Consider the following 26,037-nt stretch of genomic DNA (forward strand, 5'->3'; position numbering starts at 1 on the left):
ATATTTCACTCATAATCTGGGTCATATTAATCTGGTAAATTGCCCTTTTGCCAATAAAATGAAAATGTAATAATATTTCTGTCATGCAAGGGAAAGGATGAAGTTTATTCCTAATTTATATTGTGTTTGAATGATAGAACCTGAACCTGAATTCTAAATGCTAGCTGCACATTTCACGTAGTTAATAGCTATTAATATGCACTGAATAGAATCCTGCAGGGCACTTTTGAGGTTCTTAGAGCCTGCTGTTCCCTTACTCTTTGACCCACCAGCTGACAGCTGTTCTACACAGGCTGGTTGTTCTCTGTGTTAGCATCATTTAGTTGTGAATTTTACTGTATTAATGTTAAAAACTAAGAAAGATTACCTGATTTTCAGAGCTAAACTCTCTTCTGTTTGTAGTACTTCTCAAACATATGATTTTGCAAGAGAATTGTTTTTTTCGAGATTATAATTACAGTATTTCTCTTATTCCCTTTCATTCCTCCAACCCCTCCCATGTACCACCTTGCTCTCTCTCAAATTCATGGACTCCTTTTTAAATTGCTGTTACACACCTACATTTTATACACACATGTAAATACCATGTTCTCGGTCTGTATCCTGTTACTAGCATGTATAGGGATGACCACTTGATGTTGTATAACCAACCTGAGGGCCCATCCATGGGGAGGACTATTTTTCCTGTTCCTGGCATTCCTTACTTGCCTGTGGTTCTTTGTCTAGGGTTGGGGACCCATGAAATTTCTCCTTCCATGTTAGCATGTCTGCTGTCATCTTTGTTCAGGTCATGTTTAGGCAGCCACGTTGGTGAGACTTGATGGGTGTAGTTTGTCATATTTCTAAGAGATACAGCCTCACAGCTAGCTTCCTGTTCTGGTTCTTAACCATCCTTTGGCACCCTCTTCTGCAAAGATCCTGAGCCTTAGTGCAGGAGTTGTGTTGTGGATGGAACAATGTTGGGTCTGACTGGGCTCTACAACTCTGCATTTTGATTGGCTGTGCTGCCCCCACCCCGCCAATGGTCTGTTGCAAAAGAGCTGTTTCTTTGATGATAGGTGGGATATAGTCTTGAGCCAGTTACTCTGCTGCCTTCACACTCAGCTCTCTCTCCTTTGAAGATGAGGATGGTAGCTGGGACCTCCTGGAACTGGGGGAGGACTGAATCTCCTCATGCATGTTATGTGTCTGGCAATGGTCCCATTCCTGAGGCCTTTTTTTTTCTTCTTCAAATGTTAGGGGGTGCTTTGCCTTTCCTCTTCTCTTTTGCAGTTCCAAATTGATGAAGCAGCTGCATGTTATATGAATTGAGCTTTGCTTTCTCTATGAAGTTTTAATAACATGACTACTATTTAAATAAAAGAAGAAAAATAGTTACTGAGCATGGGCTCTGTGTCCTGTTTTGATGAGTAAGCTTTATCAGTCTCATGTCACGCCACAGGAACTCTGGCTAGTTGCCATTGCGTGCTTTCAGAAGTTGGAGTGTTGAGAGCTTAGGTGAAGCCAGCTGGGATGTTGAGACAGGACTCTGGAAGGGTGGCACCAGAGCCTGTCCATTTAGATATTTTATTTTGGGAATTCCATGGGTGAAAGAGGAAAAATGCTTTTTTTTTTTTTTCTCTGAAGCCAAGAATCACTGTGCCATTGAGGAAGAAAAATATCCTAAATTTAGAAGTCAATCAATAGAGGGCTTGCAGAGATGGTCTTGCAGTGGATTGGAGTTCAGTTCTGAGCTCCCTCACTGGGTGGCTCACAGCCTCCCTATAATTCTAGCTCCAGAATATCCAATGTTTCCTATGGTCTCTGTTGATGTAAATACACACACACACATACACATGACTTCACAGAGACACAACAAACACATGCACAAAAAAAAAAAAAGAAGAGAGTCATAAGAGAGGGGTATGCTGTTAAGATACTGTTAAGATACAGGCCTTTCTCCTGAACTCTGTCCCATCATTGTATTTCTAGTTTATCTCTAATACTGCATCCTGGAGACATGTGACTCAGACTTGGAATCCAGCCCTTGATATACTGTTCAGCTCTACTAGTTTTGCCTCCACAGGACTGTTTGCCCAGGATATTGGAGTTATGGCATCTTAGGAATAAAAGACGTTCAGTGTGCCTATTCTGTGCCTTTTAAAGTTATTCATTAATTTATTTATGTTTTCTAAGGAGGGTGGGAGTGTAACTCAGCTGATAGGCAGCTTTACCTTGAATACACAAGGCCTTGGGTTTCATTCCTAATACCTCAGAAATTTGGGCATGCTTGTGGGTGCCTATTCTAGCATTTAGGAGGTGGAATAGGAGGTTCAAGGCTATCTTTGGCCCTAACTGTTAATTTGAGGTCAGCCTGGCTTCATGAACCTGTTTCAGAAACACCAAAAAGATCAGTCAGTTCAGATAGATGAAAATCTTACATGAAACTTCCAGAAACTCATATTGGCCACATAACCCACTGCTTTGCTGTACTTTTCACAAAAGACTCAGCAAGCAGAATGCGGTAAACAGAATGCCTTGATGAGCCTGGTTGGTTTCTTTAGTTGACCACTATCCCACTTTTAATCAAAACCTGAACCTTTATTATTTTTTTTCCCCTCACTTTTTCAGAATCGAATATGTGATCTATTTCTTTCTTCCTTGGAGACCTGGCTAGGAAGTAACTTCATGTAAGTAAGTATCCCTGGAATCTAATCTTCTGGTGGCAGAGGAATTACAGAGAGGTTTGAGGTTTGGGAGTTGATGGGGCTGTGCGACCTTGAGCAAGTTAGGTAACATTCTGGTTTCGGTTACCTTATTCCTGATGAGGTATTAGGTATATGTATATAATTAGGGATGAGGTATATGATCTACAGGGTTCCTTTTAGCTTAAGACTTCTCTGATTTTTTTTTTTTTTACTCAGTGAGGCTATGTTCATCAACCCTTCACTATGGCTAAAAGACTGTTCATTCGTTGCAGCGTTTTTTGATGGCGCCTTGTCTGAGGACTCCAGCTGCTTTGATGATAGCCTAAGAAGGCTGCACGCTGTTCCCTGTCAGCGCCAAGCCAGGCCCATTCAGAACCTCGGATCTCAGTCCTTCATGGAGACCAGCTCTCAGCAGGAAATTGGCACCCAGATGGTTCCTCCACGTGAAGTTGTCTGTGGCTGTGGGCAGACTGGAGGACACCTGGTGGCCAGGCCAGCCCTTTATCAATCATCTGGGTCCGGGCAGCATGGTGCGGATTCAGAGGAGGAGGCTTCTGGCACCTTGCCTGTGCGTGACAGCTGCTGTCTTTCTGATGGTCACACTCCAGGTACCAGGAATCTGGGTTGTGTAGAGCAGATTCATTGCTGGGCCTTTACCGTCTCCTTCCTCCCCAGTTCCCTTTCCCCCAGAACTCTGAGTAATTGATGTTTGCTTAACTTTCCAGAATCATGAGCTCATACTGCACAATGCAAGGAGAACACTGTAACTCTGCCTTTCTTCCTCTCTCTCTCTGTGTGTGTGTGTCTGTCTGTCTCTCTGTGTATTTAGGTTTATAGGTTTCTTTTACATAGTCCAGTGTGGTCTGGAACTCCAGATACTTCTATTTCTGGTCCTAAGCATTGTAATTGCAGGAACCACCATAGCCAGTTGAGAGAGAGAATGATTTCTTTTTCTTTCTCTTTCTAGCATTGTCACATACAGCCCACATGGGCCTCAGATTTGGTATACAAGGATAACCATGAGCACTGGATCTTCCTGATCCTAACCTCCCAAGTCTTGTGACTGCAGGCATATGCCACTGTGTTAAGTCATTTAATTTTTTTTAAATTAAAAAGAAATTAAAATAATTTCATATAATATATTTTGATCATGTTTTCCCCTCTTCCAGGGCCTCCCACCGTTCTACCCATTCAACTTTATCTTCTCTTTCAAAAAATGGCCTAAAAACACAAAACCAAAATCAAACAAAGAAAAAAAAAAACAAAAAAAAACCCCAATAAGACAAAAAAAAGAAAAAAAAAGCCACAAATGAAGCAAACCCTCTCCCCCAATGGAACTTGGTTTGGTGTGTGCTGGCACGGAGCCTGCCATGGAATGTGGGTGATAGAACTAGTGACAATCCATTGGAGAAATCTGATCTTCCCATTGCCAGCTGGCATCAACTGCAGATAACTTCTTGCTTAGGGTTGGGAGCTTGTGTGTACTTTCCTGTCTCGGTGCTGTGTCCCCATCTGCTTCAGTCAATACGTGCATCAGTATTTTTCTTCTCTGGAAGACACTGTTTGCTTGGAGTTCTCTGTTACCTCTGGCTCTTATAGTCTTTCTGCCTCCTCTTCCACATGGCTCCCTGGTTCCTGAGAAGAGGATTTTGATGAACCACTCTTCTTTCCACATGGTTCAGTTGTAGTTCTCTGTGTTGCTCCCCATATACTGTCAGAAGAAGCTTCCCTAATGAGGGCTGAGAGAGGTGCTGATAATGTCATTAGGAATCATTTTATTATTATGTTCCTTTAGTAGGACAACAGCATTTATAGTTTTCCCCATAGGCCCATATCCCACCCAGTCTAATGTTTGGACACCCCACCAGTCTCAGGCATGAATTCTGTTTCACGGAGTGGGCCTTAAATCCAATTAAAAAGTGGGTGGTTACTCCCACAACATTTGTGCCACTGTTGCGCCATTATATTATGTGGGAGGTTGCTGTTGTAAGTTACAGGGTTTGTAACTGGCCGACATTGACCCTTACATTTGTCTTTTGGTAGTGTGTAGAGTACCTTTCAGCACCATGACTGTGAGTCAATAGAGGCAGAGCTTCTAGTTGATCACCAAATAATGTCTCAGTGTTCAGTGACGTGAGTAAGTAATATCTTCAGTAATAGGGCCTCACCCATTAGTTTGAAGAGCAGACAATAAACTTGATAACTGCCTGTGGTGTTTTGGGGTTTCTATGGGACCCCTTTGGACAATGACTCAACAAGACAACTATTTCCTGGCACAGGAGGTTTACTTGGTGGCATAAGATGTCTAATTGGATTATTCTCCCTCCTGTTGTATGGGGTGACTTCATTTGTATTTCTTTAATATATGTATGTATTTTTGAAGCTTCTTCAAGAGGTAGGTTTTCATACAGTTTCTCAAGGGTCTTTAATGTTCATTGTCTCTCCCCATACTCTCTCGTTTATTCTCTCTTCCTCTTTAATCCTCTAGTTTACCTGTTATCTCTCTATAACACTATGTTGTATCTTCCCTTTTTTGGGGAGATCTTCTCCTCTCTGATCTCTTACTAGGTACCTAACCTCTGTGGTTATTCAAATTATGGCACACATATAAAAAGCTTAAAAGGTAACTTCTACAAATAACAGAAAACATATGTTTGTCTTTTTGGGTCTGGTTACTAAACACAGGATGATTTTTTTTCTAGCTTTATCATTTGCTTGCAAATTTAATAATTTCATTTTTATTACTAGCTAAATATTTTTTAAATTAAATTTTTATTTTTGTATATTAATTACAGTTTATTCACTTTGTATCCCAGCTGTAGCCCCCTCCTTCATCTCCTCACAACCCACCCTCCCTCCCTCATTTCCTCCCATTCCCCTCTCCAAGTCCAATGATAGGGGAGGTCCTCCTCCCCTTCCATCTGACTCTAGCTTATCAGTCTCATCAGGACTGGCTGCCTTGTCCTCCTCTGTGGTGTGGCAAGGCTGCTCCCCCTTAAGGGTGGGTAGTCAAAGAGCCAGCCAATGAGTTCATGTCAGAGACAGTCCCTGTTCCCCAAGGGAACCCACCTGGATACTGAGCTGCCATGGGCTACATCTGAAAAGCTAAATATTATTCCATTGTAAAATGGATCACATTTTCTTTATCTATTTTATCAGTTGATGGACAACTATGCTATTTCCAATCTTTCACTATTATGAGTAGAGCAGCATTGAACATGGATGAACAGCTGGGAGCTCACATCTCGAACTACGAACAACCCATTCCCTGTGACATCCACAGGAAGACTGTACCTCCTAAACCTCCCCAAACAGTGCCACTACTGGAGACTGAATGTTCAAACACTGGAGACTATGGGAAACATTGATGATTTAAACCCTAGCAACACTCAACTTGATGTCATTGTCATCCTCCCTTTCTTTCTTCTTTATAATCTACTAAGTAATTAGTGCTGGTCATGAGAGCATGGGTGTAGGACCATGTACTGGAGCCTGAGAAACTGCAAGTGGTTGCAGCCACAGAGAAGAATGATTCTTCCTCCCTAGCAGCTACAAGCTGCCAATAGCATCTCAATAATGGGTGGGGCCTGAAGAGCACCTGCCCCATCTATGCCTGAGTTTTGCTTTGTCTCGTGCAGATGTCCTATATGTAAACAAGCCCCCGTGAGGTTGTGAGTGTGATAGCCTTATCATGGCTAGAAAAGAACATTTCACAGCACTCGTCGCCATCCTCCAGCTCTTTCATTCTTCACCTCTTCCTCCAAGATGTTCTCTGAGCCTTGGGGTTTGGGAAGTGGAGAAAGAAAGCTTATCATAAAGAACCAAGTCTCCTGTTCTCAGCACTTTGACCACTTACACATCTCTGCATTGAAAGCTAGTTATTGCAAAAAGATGCTTCTCTGACGAATGTTGAGAGCATCCCAGGACTAAAAGAGGGTGTCAGATCCTATGTAAGCTAGTTACAGGAAGTTTTGAGCTGCTTAATGTGGGTGATGGGAACCAGACTCAGATCTAGGAGAGCAGTTACTTCACTTAGTCACTGAGCTGTCTCTCCAGCACAGAGACTTTAAAAACATAACATGTAACAGCTATCTCGCCTACCACAGTAAATAGTAGTTTCTCAGTACACTCTATATATAGTCAGCATGTTAGATTGCTCCCAGCAAAAAAGCACTTTCGTAATGGGATACTGAATCTTCAGTAAACACATCCCCTCATACTGCATTTGTCTGGTGAGTCTGAAGTTTTGCATTTGTATTTTTTTTTGTTTGTTTGTTTGGCAGGTTTCTTTTGTTCCACATTTTATTTTGTGTCTTGTGTTTGTTGAAGAAACTGGTTTATTTGTCCTTTGGATTGTGGATTTGGTTGACATCCTTAGGATTTTGTTTTAATACCCTCTGTCTCCTGTATTTTCTACAACCTGACAATGACATCTAGGGATACATACACGTTAAGTGCTGTTTTGTAGAAACAGCTCTCCTTAAAACTGCCTCTGTTATTTGTAAATGAACTTACGGCTCACACAGGAGACATGGGGAACAAATTTTGTATTTGAAGTTCCATTTCATGGAGTTTTGACAGCCTTTTCTTTTTTCTCTTTAAGTTATTGGCTGTACATTAGCAAGGAAGGTCAAATATAGAGAGGGTCTGGGGCTGAGAATTGACTTGCTTCCCTCAAGCTTTTGGGGAAGAGCCACATTATTACATTATGAAAGAGCTGAGAAAGCTCTTGGCAAGGGCTGACTCAGTTTTGGTTACTTAAAGCTAATATAATTGCTTTACTCTTTTGGAACAGTGCTTGGCTTTCAGAGAGAAGGTCTTAACATTTTAGTTGGCATGGGTACTTTTGAGGAAGTTTTACCCTTTCCACGGACAGTTACAGATTCTATATGGTGCACGGTGGTCAGTGGCTCTTTTCTCACACCAGGCATAGCAAGCCCATTATAAAGGAGCTGCCCCAGGTGGGCAGTGGTAGTGCACACCTTTCAAGCATAGCACGCAGGAGGAAGAACCAGGCAGATCTCTGAGTTCGAGGCCAGCCTGATCTACAGAGTGAGTTCCAGGACAGCTAGGGCAAGAGAGAGAAAGAGGGAGAGGGAGAGAGACAGGGAGGGAGAAGGGGGGACCTGCCACTGGTTACCGAGTGTGTATCCTCTCCCACACAGGGTGCAGACCCTCTGTGGGTCACTGTGAAGGAGTTAGTAAATCATCCCTTGGGGCTCTGGGATAGCTTTCAGGATCCTCTGTGTCTGAGTGTCCATTAGAATGGCTAACCCTGGTTGGCAGATAATTTGGGAGCTATGTCCACATTCTAAGCTGGAGCCTGTGAAGATGTCACTTCACATGGCAGAAGGGACTTTGCAGGTGTGATTAATGCAATGTGCCTTGCTTTGGTGTGAGTGTGTCCCTTAGATGTCATATGTTGGAAATTCAGTCCTCACTGTAACAGAGATGAGAGGTGGACTCTTTTTTTTTTTTTTTTCAATGCAGTTTATTCAGGAACATTGAACAATCCTCGGACCCCGGGGAAAGCCAGCCCACAGCTTAAATAGCCTCTGGGTAGCCAACCCAGGCGTGCCACGGGGGCAATGCAGATAGGTCCACATACATGGAAGCAAGCCAGATCCTCGGCCTTAGCCAAATGTGGAGTTGTTCGTGACAGAGAGCACTCACCATCGGGAAGGTGGAAGGCGGAAACCAGCTCCATCTTTAAGGCATAGCATTCCGCAGCTCTCTACAGTTCCCCCTTTTTGTTTTAGACGCATCAGGCAAGAGTAGAGGTCTGATCTCTGATATTAGAAATAAATTGGGACTTTGTACAGATGTTCATTTAGGTGTCATGAGAGGTGGACTCTTAAGTGCTGTGGACTTAATGCAATTATCATGGAGCCGGGCTATCTTAGGGGTAGGTTGCTGATGAATTTGATTCTTTCTCTCTCTCTTGTTTTTCTTTCTTTCTTTTTTTTTTTTATGTTTTTGAGACAAGGTCTCACTATGTATCCCATGTTGACCCTGAACTTGGTATCTTGTTGCCTCAGCCTCTTAAGTTCTAGGATCACATGTATATAGCATCACTTCTGGCTCCAAAATAATTTCTGTGGGGGAGGGCGAGTGCCAGCAAGAAGCCTACAGCTTTGAGCTAGTGGGAAAGCATTCCAGCACTAAGCTACACCCTGGACCTTCCAGTCTTTCTTTCTCCTGGACTCCTCAGTGTTGGATAACAGAGTCTCCAGAACTATGAGAAACAAATCTTTATTCTTTAGAGACTATCAACCTCTGGTGTTCTATGATAGCAGTACCCACTGGAGCAAGAAAGGAGATTATCCTGAATTATCCACAGAGGTTGAAGGCAATCACACAAGTCATTAAAAGTAGAAAACCTTTCCTGGATATGGGTACAAGGAAGAAGAGCAGTATCAGGGGTGGGGGAAGAGGTATCGATAGATCTAAAGATTGACAGTGGCGTCATCAGCCAAGTAAGTATTGTGAGCTGTTTCTAAAGGATAGAAAATACAAGAGGAATTGGGCCTTTCCTCAGAGTCTGTAGAGAATGTAGATTGCTGGCCCTTTAGTTTTGGGCTCTACACCCATGTCCAGCTCCTGACCTCTAGAACTGTATAGTAGTAAGTGTGTTATTTTAAAGGAGGGCTGGTTTGTTGTTACAGAAAAATGACAGGAAGCAAAATCATCAAGACGGATGGGAGATGTGCCAAAACAAAACGGAAGAATCAGCTTCTGTAAACCGGTTCTCTTCACTTTCAGGTAGTGGTTGAGCTGGGGAAATTTGAAAGGAAGAAGTTTAAGAATTCCAACTTTCACGATGGACATAAAAAAGTGGAAGAGCCTCAACATCTCCACCTGTTTCCTAAAAAGGAAGCGTTGCCCTTGGATGGGAAGAACATGGTGGATGTTGGTAGCTACCCCATCATGCTGTGGTGGTCCCCACTGACCGGAGAGACTGGCAGGCTTGGCCAGTGTGGGGCTGATGCTTGCTTCTTCACCATTAACCGGACCTTCCAGCATCATCACATGACCAAGGCCTTCCTCTTCTATGGTGAGTTGGGATTTTCCTTCCTCCTTTCATTTGTTAATGACTGTTCAATGCTGAGCTACTGATCATCTGAGGAGGGAGAGCTCATCTTGAGCTTGTGTTGGTACACCTGATTTCTTCAGTGTTGGCTCTGTGGAAGGCCTGAGGCATTTAGCAGATGTCAAACAGTTCTGGCCAATGATGCTGGTTTGAAGGAGAATGGCCCCTATAGGCTCATATGTTTGAATGGCTCGTCCTCTGTTGGTGGACTGTTTAGGAAGGAGGCATGGCCTTGTTAGAGGAAGTATGTAATTGGGGCTTTGAGGTTTCAGAAGCCTGTCTCTGCCTGCTGCCTGCACATCCAGAGAGTAGCAGAATGCATAAACACCATGGGTGGTGGTTGGGAGCATGCAGCAGAGAGGCAGGCATGGCACAGGGGAAGTAGCTGATAGTTTATATATTATCTAAAAGTTGGAGACAGGGGTAAAGAAAGAAAACCAACTGGAACGGTGAGGGCTTTTGACATCTCAAAGCCCATCCCCAAGGACAGACCTCTCTAACAAGGCCACACCCCCTAATCCTTCCCAAACAGTTCCACAAACTGGGGACTAAGTAAGCATTCAAACATAGAGCATCTGGGGGTAATTTTATTCTAAGCATGACACATGGGGACCTGCATTCAGTCCCCAGAACCACGTAACACATCAGATACATGGTGTTACCCCGTGGCCGGGAAGGCAGAGCCAGGAGTGTCTACGGGCCTCATGGACACCTAGTCTAGTCTGCTTGTGGTCTCCAGGCCAGCGAGAGACTTAGAAAAAAAAAAGCCAATGTGGATGGCACCTGCATAATGAGCTTTAGTTGTCTGCTGGCCTCCACATTCACATGTGCATGCACACTGCAGACACACAGACAGATGTACATCCACGTGTATACACACACACACACACACACACACACACACACACACACACATACACCACCACTACCATCACCACCAACAATAAACCAATCCAAACCAAGAAACCTAAAAACCAAAACCAAAAACCACTTACAGGGCAGGGAGGAAGGGAGGCAGGGAGGGACTGAGGACGAAAGGGTGGGAGGGAGGAAAGGGGAGAGAGAGTGGGAGGGAGAGTGGGGGAGAGAGAGATATCTCATTATTATTATTAAAAAAATATTAGTTCCTGAAGCCGTCATGCTGCAACTGAAGGGCCACCACGTGTAGGTAGGTGACCTATCAGGACGGCAGCAGTAGTTGGCATCTTGACCCAGGGCAAGTGTCTGCGGTGGCAAATGCTGCAGAGAGCACAGGCCCACAAATGAACTGACCAACTGAAGGCAAAGCTCCTCAGATGGGTTAAGATGTCAGCGAAAGGGGCTTTTCTTCAGAGCGAGCTTGAATGTGGCCAGGCATGAGCATTTGTGTGTGTTTGTGCTTGTGTGTGTGCGTACGTGTGCCTGTGCACGTGTGTACACACGTGAGAGTGTATGTGTGAGCGTGTGCATGCGTGTGCAGCATTTCTTCTTAGTAGAGTGTACCCTCACACTTGATCTGGCTGCACTGATTCATCCTTTTACCTCTCCAGCCTCTACACCTAGCATTGAAAATGACAGGTTTTTTCACATGGGTGCCGGGGATTGAACTCGGGTCCTCTTGCTCATGGGGTAGCACTTTATTGATTGAACTAGCTCGTTAGCCCCTCACATTGAATATTTACTTATTTGTACTGAGTATTGAACCCAGAGCCTCATATACGATTACTAAGTGCTTTATCTCTGAGCTCTGTCCTAGCCTACAGTTCTTGAAACATGCAAAATAATGCTGAGCTCTGTGGATGTTCTTAAGAATCTCTAGTGGACACTTTTAAAGCACATGAGTGGCTTCTGCCCCAGGGAAACAAGTTGAGCACCTATGCTCTCCAACACACACACACACACACACACACACACACACACACACACACATCCATTATCCATAGTGTGCTTTTACTTCCGTCTGCATGATCTGTCTGACAAAAAAATAGGAGTTGGCACCCCAAGTCTTGAAGGGGTAGTGATCTCTGGCATGAGGCCGTAAGGAGTGGGGAAGACACTGATATCTGTGAACTGCCTGATAAAGCCAGCATTTCAGACTTAAAGGTCCGTACAGATTCTAATTTGGCTTAAATAAAAGTATAATCGACAAAGCCATTTTGTCTTCAGAGATAGCTCTGTACAAAAGCATTGACAAAAGTTATGAACCAATTAACAGACCGCTGGCTTTTTTCCTTTCTTTTTTGCTTTGTAAGATGGCTTTTAGGAAAAGTGTAACGTGTGCAGAATTTATTATTTCTTATAGCTAAAAGAGTTCTTCCCTTTTTGTGAAAAAGACTGTGTTAGTGTTACTTGAATTTTAATCTGTCTACTTAAAAAGGTCCCAGTAGTGTGATACACAGACATAGCACTGTGATAAGGGCTAATAGTCAGGAGCTCTCGGGCCTTCCTCCTAAGTGCTCTGCTCTGGTGTGGCACGTGAGAACTGACCACGTTTCTCAAGTTAACTTTAAAATTCTGAAAGAAAGCAGAGACAGCACCAGTTCCAGGCTCTTCCTTTCCAGTGGCAGCAGGAGGCAGTGGACAGGTCGGAGACTGCAGGTCAGTGATCTGGGTGGATGGAAAGTCTGGCTTCTCTTCAGTTCTGGGCAGATTCTCTGACACCCAGAAGTCCCCCTGAGAGAAGCTGGGGTTCTGCCATCAGCACAGACAGTGTGGATTGGTAACGCAGACTGTCACTGCAGCTTTAGTATGTTTCTTTTCTTCTTAAAAAGATCAAATTGGGAGGATGGCTCAGTGGTGAAGAGCACTGGCTGCTCTTCCAGGGGACCTGGGTTCAATTCCCAGCACTCATGTGACTGCTCACAACTGTCTGTAACTCCTTTTTCAGGGGGATCAGACACCCTCACACGGACACACTTGAGGTCAAAATAGCAATGCACATAAAATAAAAATAAATTAAAAAATGAAATTAGAACTCGGGAGAGATGACTCATTGTTAAGAGATCTTTCTGTTCTTGAGGACCTGGGTTCAGGTCCCAGCTTGGATATGGTGGCTCACAGCCATCTGTAACTCTAGTTTCAGGGGATCCAGTACCCTTCACTGGCCCCCCCTCGTGCATATACACGTATGTAGACAAAATACTAATATACGTAAAGCAAAGCAAATAAATTGAAAAACAAAAGTCGACCTAGACTGCAGAGTAAGAACAAGATCTTGTGTTCGCAGGTGTATATTTGTGGTCTGATTTGCCCTGCCTTGATGATTCTACAGCATAGATTCCAGGGGCCTTTGAGAAATGACAGTGCCTAGAAGTGGAGTTGCTGCCTTGCAGGCCAGCATTTGTCACAGCAGCTTCTGTCATATATTTTGGCACGTGCTGGAACTCCCTTGAAATGCTGAAAATTTTGATTACCAATAAAAACAAAACAAAACCCAAAACCCAAACCAACCAACCAACCGACCAACCAACCAACCACCACCAAAACCAAAACTTACTACCCCTCCCATGCAAGCCAACTATGAGTGCTGGTCCCGGAAGTGAAGACAAAGGTCAAACGTCTTAAGAAATGGTAGTATGGGAATGGAGACGTGACTCAGCAGTTTAAGATCATTTGGCTGCTCTTCCAGAGACCCAGGTTCAATTAGCATCAGCCATAAGACAGTTTGCAACTGTCTGACGTTAGTTCTGGGGGATCTGACTCTCTCTTCTGGCCTCTGTGGGCACCAGTCACACACTCAGTGCCCAGACATACAGGCAGCCAAAACATCCATACACATAAAGAAAACACAAAGAGTAGTTATGAGGCAGACAGTAGCCACCTAAGGATAATAAAGAGTAGGACACTGACCTATATTCCATGGTGGTCTGATGAGTGTGCTAGTCCACGGAGTTCTAAAGGAAATAACAGACAGTGACATTTGAGTCAGGTGGTCGGCACATAAGGTGGCGCTTATGAAACATGCAAGTAGGGTGCTGCCAGGTGGCATAGAGCCCAGGCTGTGTGTGGTAGCCAAGTGCTTCAGAGCTACTTCTTAGAAGTCTGATATGTTGTAGATGCTGTGGGAAAACAGACACTTTTTTCTTTTTAATTTATTTATCATGTATACAGTGTTCTGTCTGCATGCCAGAAGGGCACCAGATCTCATTCTAGATGGTTTTGAGACACTGGGAATTGAACTCAGGACCTCTGGAAGAATAGCCAGTGTTCTTATCATCTGAGCCATCTCTCCAGCCCCAAATGAAAACATTTTAAGCAGGGGTGACATGATTCTTTAGTTTTTGAGACAGGGTCTCATTGGGTAGCCCGGGCTAGCCTGAAACTCATGATCTTCCTGGCATCATCACCTAAGTGTTGAGATTGTGGATGAACAGCACCACACCCAGCTTTTTATTTTGACTGGCTCTGACTTACGTTTCAAAAATTCTCCAATGCTGCTTCCTGGGAAACAAACTGAAATGTGGCTCAAAATAAGTGCCAATGTCAGTGCCCTAGACAAGGGTGGGAGGAGTAAGTGTTGGTGATCCTTCCTTAGGCGAGAATGGGCATCAGTGGAGAAATAAATACTGGGAAGTTTGAAAATGTGAGTTGGAGATAGGATTTATGTCTTGATGGTGAGTTATCTGTGTAGAAAGAGAAAAACTAACTAATGTTCATTTAACTCCTTGGCTTGCTAGATGAGACCATAAACCACTTTCCCAAAGAGAACTAGAATGAGAAAGCAGACTTGTAGTGAACAGTGATGAATTCCAACACTGAGTTTCAGTCTCATCTTATCATTGTTATCTTACCAATGTACCGTAATTGTGATGTCTAAAACTGTAAATTCAGTACTCACCTCCTTTGTGGCAGGCAAGCATTAACCCCTAAGCATTATGCTTCTACATGCCTGTCCACATTTAATCTAAGAAATCTGGAAGGCAGACCTTCTTACCTAGAGAGAAAGAGAGAGAGAGAAAGAGAGAAAGAGGAGAATGGTTTCAAGGTTTTGGTTTAAGATTGCTTTCATCTGATGTTTTCTTTTATGCCCAGTGGAGAGGAATTCTTGAGAGAAACTGACTGGTTCCACAAAATACATGTCCATTCTTCTGAGAGTTGAGTACTCTGTGAGCAAATCTGGCGGTGTTGTCCCTAACAGTGTTGTCCTTTTCTATGGCTTCCTCTGCATCCTTGCTATGTTGTGTTTCCAAAGGTGTCTCAGGCTGTTTAGGCAAGTCCATTGCTAAGCCTCACGGCTCATGGGCAATACTGCTCATAAAAATGTCCAGCAGCAGAGAGGACAGGAGCTCCACAAGGAGAGCAACAGAACCAAAAAACCTGGGCACAGTGGTCTTTTCTGAGACTGATACTCCAACCAAGTACCATGCATGGAGATAACCTAGAACCCCTGCAGAGATGTAGCCCTTGGCAGCTCAGTGTCCAAGTGGGTTCCATAGTAATGGGAAGAGGGACTGCCTCTGACATAATCTGATTGGCCTGCTCTTTGATCACCTCCCCCTGAGGGGGGGAGCAGCCTTAGCAGGCCACAGAAGATGACAATGCAACCACTTTTGATGAGAACTGATAGACTAAGATCAGAAGGAAGGAGAGGAGGACGTCCCCTATCAGTGGACTTGGGGAGGGGCATGCATGCAGAAAGGGGAGGGAGGGTGGGATCGGGGAGGGGAAAAAGGAGGGGCTTATGGGGGGATACAAAATGAATAAAGTGTAATTAATAAAAGTTAAATAAAAAATTAAAAAAAAATGTCCAGCGGCAAATGGAAAGAGACGCTCCTCACTGTGTGCTCCTTTCCATTTTCCTACTCAGTACTGTTCACACGTAAATGTGATAGTTTATGGTCAGGATCCTTTTCTTGTATCTGTAAGTCTTTTAGGGCATGTGGAAGGCACAATAAACCCTGTGTGGCTGTGTGAAGTCACTGATGGTGGCCACGGGTCCTTTACACAGTCCGCAGTGTAGACTACAGAGGAACGCTGTATTTGCAGAGTTCCACGAACACCGATGCAGTTTTCTCAACCGAGGAGCACTTTGGGTAGATGCTCAGCAACAGACCACTTTCCCTTGAATTAAATTACACAGCCCTGCATTCCTGGAAAATTCAGTGTAAATTCCCAGAAAGTGCAAAATAAAACTAGCCACACTTAAACTATTTTTTTTTTAATTCTTAGCAAATTTATAGACTGTATTTGTAACCACATTCATCCTGACGTGATGCATTTCTACATGGTGTTTTTGTGTTGTTGTTGTTGTTTTTTTTTATGTGACTGACATATAGCGACAAGAACCTGTTTTATTTTTTCCAGACATAGAAGTTTTCATGTTTTGCAAATATTGCTTGAGAGCAACACTCCTATGTATGGTGCCTTCTGTCTATAGCGCATAAACACAGATATATATCCACAGTGCAGTGTTGGCTCAGCCAGGATCCACCTTGCATACTTGCTTAAGAATTACTGATCAAACAGGGACTGTTTTGTCAAGGTGACTTTCTGTAGGTGGATAGTTTTTTTTTTTTTTTTTTTTTTAACAGACAGAACTTCGGTAGTGTGCATCTCTCTAAATAGCATAAAAATTGTTTGCAAATAACAGATTCCAGGGCTCCAACTTAGGGGTGAATTCACATTGACCCGGGAACTGGGAGTGGAGTCACTCAACATGGCTTTTTCAAAGCAATTTTTATTTTTTCTCTTGATAACAGGCCAAGTGGGTTAGTTGCCATTTCTTAGCTGAGGATTTGCTCTTGATATGCTAAAATGTGAAGGACTGATTTCTAGATGATAGATTTGAACTTATTTCATGAAATGCAGTAAGGCCAGTCTGATTGGCACTGTGAAGTGCCACATACTAATTGGGGACCAGACCCAATCTCATCTGGACTCCACATTTTTGTGCACCTGAGATCCCAGCCTCTTTTCCTCACTTGCCCAGAGAATCGGCTCACACTGAGAAAGGAAAGATCACACTAGCGAATGCTGTGCACAGTCTTTATAATCTTTTGAAAACACTAACTCCAGCCAAGCTGCGGTGAGCACGCCTTGAATCCCAGCCCTCGGGAGGCTGAGACAGGTATATCTCTGAGTTTGAGGCCGGCCTGGCCTACAGGACATTCAGGGCTACACAGAGAAACTCGTGTCTCAGAGGAAGAGGAGGAGGAGAACAACAACAACAACACATCTTCTAGTTCATCTCCCCAAGGCCATAGCAATTTCTCTTTTATACTCGAAGTTCTACGAAAGTATGAAGGTGTCTCCAGTCCTCATTCTGGCGTGGTTGACAAGGATGAGTGGATTTGTCTGTCTGACTTGCAAGGCCACCCCTTGTCTAGCTGGGACTCAATGCTGGAATTCATCACTGCTCACTACAAGGCCTGCTTGCTCATTCTAGTTCTCCTCCTTGGGAGAGTGGTTTATGGTCTCATCAGCCTAAATGCCCACTTGGTACAACAAACAGCAATTTACAATGTATATTATACGCTTCTGTCATAGGAAGAGGGATAAACTGAATTTAATAAGTGTTTCAATCTTTGTGTGTTTGGGCATGTGAAAGGTGTGGCGGATACTTGTATGGATGTGTGGAGTCACTGATGTTGACCATGTGTCCTTTATAGAGTCTATAGCGTAGATGATAAACACTGAATTCCCAGGAGCACTGATATGGGGAGCAGTGCTGGTAGATACTCGACAGCAGACCACACTCTCTATAATTTCTCTCATCCTACATTCCTGGAAAACTGACTATAAACTGAAAGTAGGCAAGGAGAACTAGCATGGCTGTTGATAGGACAGATTGGGTTAGATTCCAGGCTCAGATATTTAAACACAAGCCTTTTAAACACCCTTCACATGTGGGGCGTGGGACATTTTTTCTCTGGGTTGTGCTGAGCGTTGCGAGAGGGCTGCTCTCTCTGGACCACTGAGGACAAGAAGCAGCCCCAAATCACTGTAAGAAACACGCTCCCATTTCAGTACTCTGAAAGAAATTCCCAAAAGCTCCTGAGGAGTCTTATTCTCCCGGCTTCCAAGGGGCTCCCAGTGGTTTGAAAGGGCCCCCTGAAATTCAGTGCTGAGACGTTAGTCCCCAGTGTGGCAGCGTTGTGTGCTGAGGTTTAAACAAGCCCTACTTGGAGCATGAGGAGTCTGCGTGCCTGTAGCAATGTCCTTACTGTGGGGTGGGGTGGGAGGGCGTATTTGAGAAGTGGGATTGTTAACGAAAGTGGGTTCTCCCTCCCCTCTCTCCTGCACTCATACACGACCCAGGCTGATGGCCCACATATAACCCCCCTTACAGCAGATGGCTTCCAAGCACCCATCCTGCGCTTGCTATCCATCGTTAAGGGCTGCGTAGTCACCTCCAAACTCAGGGAATGGCCCGAGTGTCTACCTGTCATGCAATCTAGAAACCGAAAGTCTTCCTTTTCCTCCTATAGGTAACTGGTCCATCATAAAGCCCCTTTGCCTCCACAGTATTTCCCAAATATGGACAATGTTTTCTTGCCCCTCTCCCTTACCAAACTGCTTCCCTTCTCCCAAGGTCTCCCTTACCTTCTCGATGTTGAAGTGTATAACCTCCTCCTTGGGCGCTGCCCACTCCCAGCAGTTTCTATTGGCCCCAAGTACAGCTGCCGGCCTCTTCTGCCGCTTCACCTTCTATTCTGAAGACTAACCATGCTGGTTTTCTTCTCATGTAATTACTATGTCACTTGCTATCTGAGACCACAGTGCTGCTTCCTCGTCGGAAATGTTCCTCCTACCCCCTAATTCTCTTTGTCATTCTTCTATCTCAGCCTATATTACTACCCTAAGGGGCCATTTCTAAGCTCCTGACGAGGTCTTGCCTGCTCTCACACCAGCTCGTAAGTCCTCTGAGTTCTGATGAAATATTTCTATGTGACCTGTCACTGTGTGCCTCCTACTGTATTGAGAGCTCCACACATTTCCCATTTTGCTCCCTCTTGCATTTCTACTACTGAGCACAGTGCCTGGCACGCCAAACACCCTCGAAAGAGCTGCCTTGGCCAAAATAATCAGTGTGTTTTTGTGGCCAGAGTCAGCTGCTCCGCGTGCTGACGATAGGGGGCAGCCGAGAGCTGTCGGAGTAGAAGACTCCGTGAGGTTAGCAATCCAGGCTTGTCAGGCTGCTTAATTAGGAACAGGCTAGGGGAGGGAGAAATGTCAGTTTGGAAACCGAGAAGCCAGAGAACAATTTGTTCAAAAGAAAAATGGGGTGAGAGTGAGAAGCTTATAGCTGGAGTGAAGGAGAGGAGGACGGCGGGGTTTGTGAGCATGCTTCAGTCTGTGGCTGGATGTCCTCATGAGAGGGTCCTTTCCAAGGCTGGAAAAGGATCCTGTCCCAGTCAGATCAGGAAGCCATGTTGCAGACTGGCTAGTGCTTGTGACAGGAGTGGGGTGAGGGGTGGTGGGGGGACAGGACACTTTCTTCTGGCCAGTGGCTTCTCTCCCTTGGGAGCTCTCGCCACATAGATGGTTGCAGTTCTGTCCCTCCACGGGAGCCAGGACTAACTGGCTGGACCTTGAGACAAGTGAAGGAAGATGGTAGGAACTAACATTTCCAAAGTACACTTGTTAAAGACACAGCATAGTCTTATAGTCTTATAGGATTGCCCCTTAACTGCCCGCACTACCTGCATTATAGGCTTTGATTTGTTATGCCTAAGTGCCTCAGCCAAGGTCCCTGACTACATGGTCAGCAAAGCCAGTGTGGCTAGGAGGTCTATGGTGTGGGTAGAAGAGCATCACGTCAGGAGACCAAAAGCCAACAGAGTCCAGGAGGGCAGTGCATGACCCTGCCTTGTGACCTAGCAACAGAGAAATGTACACGAGCCAGTGTTTTGGCAGGGAGAAATGTGCGACTTTATCAAGTACTAAATGATGCTCAGGAAGAAAATGAATTCTTGTCATTGTGCAGAAGCGAGTGGGAAAAGCAGTTGTTATCATTGAATTTGTACTTCTTCCTTTCTAGAAGAGATGGGAGGCATCAGTGTGGCCTGTTACTATTGATGGGTCTCATTTTCACCCACAGGAATGGTTTATCTGTGACCCTTCCCATTTTCACCTGCACGTATATTAAATGTGTTGCCTCGTTCTTATTAGGTAATTTTGCTCAAGCAGTCACTAATGGCGACAGTATAGCTGCTCTTCAGATGGCAGCGGATGTTAGTATAGTCGTGGAAACGTCTACTCCACAAACATTTACAGTTCCCTGTGTACACACTGCCACTCATGTCAAGCTTCTGTCCAACTCTGCTGCTGGTTTGGAAAGCACCTGGAGATTCGCAAGGAGCTGGGAACAGTAAAAGGGTTCCTTTCTCCAACTAAAGAAACATGTTCTGGAACTCAGAACATGTTTCTCTCTAAATTTACCATTCACTAGTTTCCACGATATTCTGAAACCTTTTGAAAAAGACACCAGTGAAGCCATACTATAAAAGTATTTGTTCTAGACAAATTCTGGGACTTAGAATTAGGAGACTGAGTTCACGAAGATAATGGAGGATTCAAGAGGGTATTGGGTAAGTAAACTTCACTTACAAATTTCAGGGTGGTTTGCCGTGAAGGACACTAGAGGGCAGTATATGCAGTTAAAGATGGTAAAGGATTGAGATAGGATTTTTACTCTTCCAATTATGTTTCCAAATGTTCATACCACCCTTTAACGCTTCATTTTATTACACAAAGGGAAAAAGGGTTTAGAGTTATATACTAGTAGAACAAAAGAAAATCTTAGGATGAAAAATTTTGATAATTTCTATCAAGTTTATATTTAAATTTAATGTTCAAAGTTAAACTTGAGAAAAAATTAAAACAATAAAAAAAGTGTTCTCAGTCTGGTGGGCCTCATCTCTAACCCCAGGACGCAGGTGGCCAAATCAGCAGGGTTGTAATGGAAGATCAGTTCAGGGCAATGTAGGAAGGAAGGTCCTGTCTTTGAAACAATAAAAATAAAAATGGCAGTTCTTTTCCTCCTTAATTACTTGTCCTTAAGTTTTCCTCTGGAGCTTCCATTTGTAATTGGTCTCTCTCTTGTCTTTTCCTCTTTCATTTTTAGACAAGGTCTCATGTATTCAGGCTGCCTCAAATTCCCCATACAACCAAGGATGATCTTGGCTTTGGGATTCTCCTGCCTCCATCTCCCAAATGCTGGGGTTGAGGTTGTGAGCCACCATGCACCACTGCTACCCTCCTCCTTCCTCTTCCGCGTTGGATGAGGGTGTGACCGAAGAGCGTCATGAGGGCCGCTTACAGAATCGCAAGTGAGGTTATTTGTAGGAGCATGGCCGCCTTACCAGGGTGAAAATGCCTTCCTCTACCTCTGCAGCTTTTAACTCCCAGTACTCTTCAGAAAGGCTTTGAGTATTGGGAGCTCCTCCCCCTCGGCTACTGTCTATAAATACAATGGGAAGGATAGGACCTTTTCCTTCTCTTCCCCCTCCATGACAGGATATCATTAAAAATTATTTAATTTACTTATTGGGAGTGCATGCCTGTGTGTGTGTGTGTGTGTGTGTGTGTGTGTGTGTGTGTGTTATTCTATGTTGCACAGATGAAGTCAGAGGGCAGATTTCAGCCATTGGTTCTCTCCTCCCACCGCATGGGCCATTGGGGCTGAAACTCAGGTTGTCAGGCTTGGCAGCGGTCATGTTTACCCACCCGGGCATCTTGCCTGCCATGCCCGGTGTTGATGGGTTCAGTGTTGTGCAGGTCTTCTGCTGGTGAGCTCAGCGGCTGTGGCTTTAGAAGTGCAGTGACCATGTGATGCCCATCAGATAGCATAGCATAACACCACAAACTCAAGCTTCTACATGCCTTCCGCCTCTGCCTCCTGGATGTTCCCCAAGACTTGAGGGAACATCTCCTTTAGGGCAGAGCAACCAACCATGACTTGTTCTCATTACTTTCTGCAGAAAAGAACACACACACACACACAAAACAAAAAAAACAAAAATCTTCCTTGAATGAAGCTGACAATAGCACTAATTTACAAATATAAATATAATTATTTAGAAGGCACATCCTGCTCACTTAGAAAAACAACAGCTATAGTTTGGCTACAAGACCATATAGACTTCCCAGCCATGGGCTTTTGACCAGGTTTTAAGAAGAAATGTGAATTTCTTCTTGAGGAGGGAATCAGAGCATTTGGTTACCCCCATAAGTTATTTGCTATGCTTGAGCCACTGAGAATATCTTGTCTGGCTGGTCAGTGGTGTAGCACGAAGCTGAGTAAGTGTGCGCATGACAGTTCCCCCTTAGCAGCCTGCGTACCTCCTGTCGTCATGAGGGCTACCCAGCAGGGAGAAAGCTTCCTGCTCGCTCGATTTCTCCAGGTCCTGCCAGGAGAGCAACCCATACCACTTCTAAATAACATGTTCATTCTTTTATGATTGATTTTATGTTTGTGTACATGTGTGTGTGTGTGTGTGTGTGTTAGGTGCATTTGTGTGAGGCTAAAGGATGGAATTACAGGCGGTTATGAGTTGAGTTGCCTGCCACGGTGGCTAGAAACTGAACATGGGCTTCTGGAAAAGCCGCAAGCCCTCTAAACCATGGAGACTTCTCTTTATTCTCTTCTCCCGTAGAGAGGACTATTAGCTTTACCTAGTAAAAAACCTTTCGCTATTATTATGTGTGGTATGTACATATGGATGCATATGTGACACGGTGCATGCGAGGAGGTCAGAGGACAACTGTGGAGTTGCTTTCCCCCTCCCACCTTTGTGTCAGTCCTGGGGTTTGAACTCATGTCATTAGGTTATGCAGCAAGTAGAATCATCTCTCGGGCCCTGATAGTTTTGTTTTTAATACATTTCCCCAAAGGCAAATATTTCTCTACCCCAAATCTAATATAGTTACATTATATCACATCAGGAATCGATTACAATATAATGTAATATAACTTTTCCTCATGGCACACTTCACATGAGAATCAGAGCAGATCCAATGAAAAATATCTCTCGTCCCTCACCCTCCGAGGTAGCTGTCAGTTTCCTCTTTGGGTTTGATTACTCCCAAATCATTTACTCTTTCACAGAGATCCCAGGTCCTCATTCACCAGCATTGTTTACATCACTGTCACCATGGAAACCTTGCCTCACTTAGCTTCAATAACTCCATTGCTTTTTATTTATTTTCTGTATATTTCATTTACCTTGAACTATATCTTTAAAGTTTCTGAAACTTTATTAATTATGTACAGTTAATTTTGTGTTCCATTAGACAGATAAAACACACGTATAATTATCTATAAATGTTTTTTTTTCTTTATTAATTACACCTTATTCACTTTGTATCCCCCTGTGGTTCCCTCCCTCCTCCCATCCCAATCCCTCCCTTCCTCCACCCTCTGCATGCATGCCCTTCCCCAAGTCCACTGATAGGGGAAGTCTTCTTTTCCTTCCTTTTGATCCTAGTCAATTAGGTCTCATCAGGAGTGGCTGCCTTGTCTTCTTCTGTGGCCTGGTAATGCTACTTCCCCCTCAGGGGGAGGTAATTAAAGAGCAGGCTAATCAGTTCATGTCAGAGACAGTCCCTGTTCCTATTACAATGGAACCCACTTGGATACTGAACTGCCATGGGCTACATCTGTGCAGGGGTCTTAGGTTATCTCCATGCATAGTCCTTGCGTGGAGTATCAGTCTCAGGAAAGACCCCTGTGCTCAGATTTTTTGGTTCTGTTGCTCTCCTTGTGGAGTTCCTGTCCTCTCCAGATCTTACTATTTCCCACTTCTTTCCTAAGATTCCCTCCCTGCACTCTGCCCAAAGGTTGCCCATAAGTGTCAGCATCTGCATTGATAGTCTGCAGGGCAGAGCCTTTCAGAGGTCCTCTGTGTCAGGCTCCTATAAATGTTTTAAATGAATAAAATTGAAGTAAACAGTCTCCTATTAATTTGATTTATTCTATTTTTTAATACTGCTGATTATGCTCATATATCCTCCTTCTGGACTTTCAGATACCCTGAGGTTTCCGCCCCCCCCCCCCCCGATTTTTCTGATTTATGATGGAGTCCCATTGCCTAGGTACTGTTTTGTTCCTTCCTGAGTAGCTATAGCCCATTTCCTTCTCGTCTTCTAGGAAGGGTGTGGAGGAAGTGTGTGGTCAAGACCAGAACTGAAGGATTTGCTCTTCTGTCTCTTAGAACTGGCTGTAGTTCTGATCCTCCTTCCCTAACTGACCCTTGTCACTGACCCTAGTACAGCACACAGGGCAGTTTCAGTATGGTCCATCAGGTAGTTAATCTCCGTGTGAGTTACTATCCCATGATGTATCTTTGACGGAAAGGTACTGTGTGTTCTAACTAAAAAATGTTGGTGTCTAGAATTGGGTTGACTTTTTACATAAGATTAGTCCTCTGTGTATCTGGAAATGTTTGGATTCTCTCTCTCCCTCATTCCCTCCCTACCTCAATCTCTGTACACTGGTGTTTTTTGGCTGCATGAATGTTTCTGTGAGGATGTCAGGTCCCCTGTGACTGGGGTTACAGAGTGTCATGAGCTGCCCTGTGGGTGTTGGAAATTGAACCCAGGTTCTCTGGAAGAGCAGCAGTGTTCATAACTGCTGAACCATTTCTCCAACTCCAGATTCTTTTTTTTTAATAAATAAAATCTCAAGAACTTGGGGTGACATACCTTGAGATGGGGCTTCTTCAGAACAAGTACTCAGCAAACCTTGAAGTCTTGAGGCTGTTACTCATGTCTGAAAATGTGTGCCATTGTGTTTTCTTAATAGCAGCCCCTCTCTGATGGAAACTTTTGGAGCAATAGTGAAACAGATAATGAAATTTTCACTTTTCTCTATTTTTAATTTTTTTCTTTTACATTATGTTGCCATTTTGTTTTAGTTACTCTTGAGATTTAAGTGTTTGTATGTGATGTGCTAGTGTCACAGGCACACATGTGGAGGTCTGAGGACAGCTTGTGGGAGTCAACTCTCTCATTTCTCCACATTCGTCCTGGGGATGGCACACGCCATCAGCTTTCATCTTTGGCTGAGCCATCTCATTAGCCCTTGTTTAGCTTTCATGGACATTTCTGTTTTATTTTCAACTTTTTAAAAAAAAAAATCATATTTAAGCTGTGGGCTGGCTTTCCCCAGGGTCAGATGATTGTTCAAGGTTCCTGAATAAACTGCATTGAAAAAAAAATCATAGTTTACAACATTTTCTTATACTGCTTTTAACTTTTTTTCTTTTCTTTCTTTCTTTTTTTTTTTTTGAGTGGTTGCCACCACACAATATCTTGGTGATAAGCTCTTAACACTTAATTTTTTTTCTCCTTCTGTTCCATTTTTTTTGCTGTCTGCTTATTCTCTCTGGTGGGTTTTAGGGGGAAACTGACTAAACTTGATTTCCTCTCAGGGGATTATTAAGTATCACTTGTAATGTGGGTCATTTTATTGAGCTGTTTGGGTTCTGAAGGAAAGTGTTCTACCCTGTAAACCTGACTGCCAAGATTCTGAGACCTCAGGGTGGTAGGGGTAGTTGCTAGGCTGTTTTCAGTCTCCACGTTTGTTCTTGAGCCTCTTGTTTTCAGTTCTCTGTCTCACCTGCCCCTTATCACACCATGCGCAACCAAGACTGATGAGTTTCATTTCAAACCTAGAGAGAACCCTGTTTTTCTGGGATGGAGCACACGCGTCATCTGCTGAGTGGTGCTTGATTTATCTGTAATTATTAGACCTCCTGTCAATACCAATCCTTTTACCCATAATCCTATCCTTCAAGGCCTTTCTGTCTTTGTGTGGTCCTGCACCTTTTAAGATCCAGTAGAACCACAACCCCTCCCCGCCGTCCATATCACCTTCCTCCTTGGAGCCTTCATCGGAACCTATGCATTTAAATCCCTTACCTGATTCAGAGATTTTTCTCCACCTCTGTGTTGTCGGTTTCTATTTCCCCCATTTCAGTGGTGGTTTGGGAGTGGGGAAAGAGCCAGCTTATGTTAAATGGAGACTGAAAAGCATGGAACCCAGTGAGCCAAGCTCAGTACTTCCCTTGCTCTGCCTGTGAGCTTCACGTGTCATTACACTGTAACGTTAGCTCATTCATTACAAGTTAGTTCACTCAGGTGTTTCTTACAGTGCCAAAATTAGGATGTATACTTACTGAATTTTAAGTACAAGTCATGTTCACCTTTGTATCAAATTCTCCTGCTTAGGTGTGTGTATAGAACTATGTATATATTTGTAAGCAGTGGGATTTGAACCCAAGACATGTACATGTTCAAAGACCCAGCTGTTTCAGCTCAGTGTAGAGCTTGAGGTGTGCT

General features: G+C 43.9%; 1 protein-coding gene across 6 annotated transcripts in view; it reads left to right on the plus strand.

The window, feature by feature from the left end:
* The window catches only part of Fut10 (fucosyltransferase 10), a 93,076-nt gene that overhangs the window by 20,279 nt on the left and 46,760 nt on the right, over window positions 1-26,037 (plus strand). For 3 of the 6 annotated variants that reach the window (XM_060381579.1, XM_021639220.2, XM_060381577.1), the window contains 3 exons: window positions 2,611-2,673; window positions 2,960-3,295; window positions 9,450-9,741. In XM_060381579.1, the coding sequence (XP_060237562.1) occupies window positions 3,215-3,295; window positions 9,450-9,741 (373 nt within the window). In that variant the 5' untranslated portion in view covers window positions 2,611-2,673; window positions 2,960-3,214. The remainder of the gene's footprint in view (window positions 1-2,610; window positions 2,674-2,959; window positions 3,296-9,449; window positions 9,742-26,037) is intronic. The other 3 variants (XM_060381580.1, XM_021639221.2, XM_060381578.1) reach the window with 1 other exon arrangement.

Source organism: Meriones unguiculatus, chromosome 4 (assembly GCF_030254825.1).
Source record: "Meriones unguiculatus strain TT.TT164.6M chromosome 4, Bangor_MerUng_6.1, whole genome shotgun sequence".
NCBI classification, from domain to species: Eukaryota; Metazoa; Chordata; class Mammalia; order Rodentia; family Muridae; genus Meriones; species Meriones unguiculatus.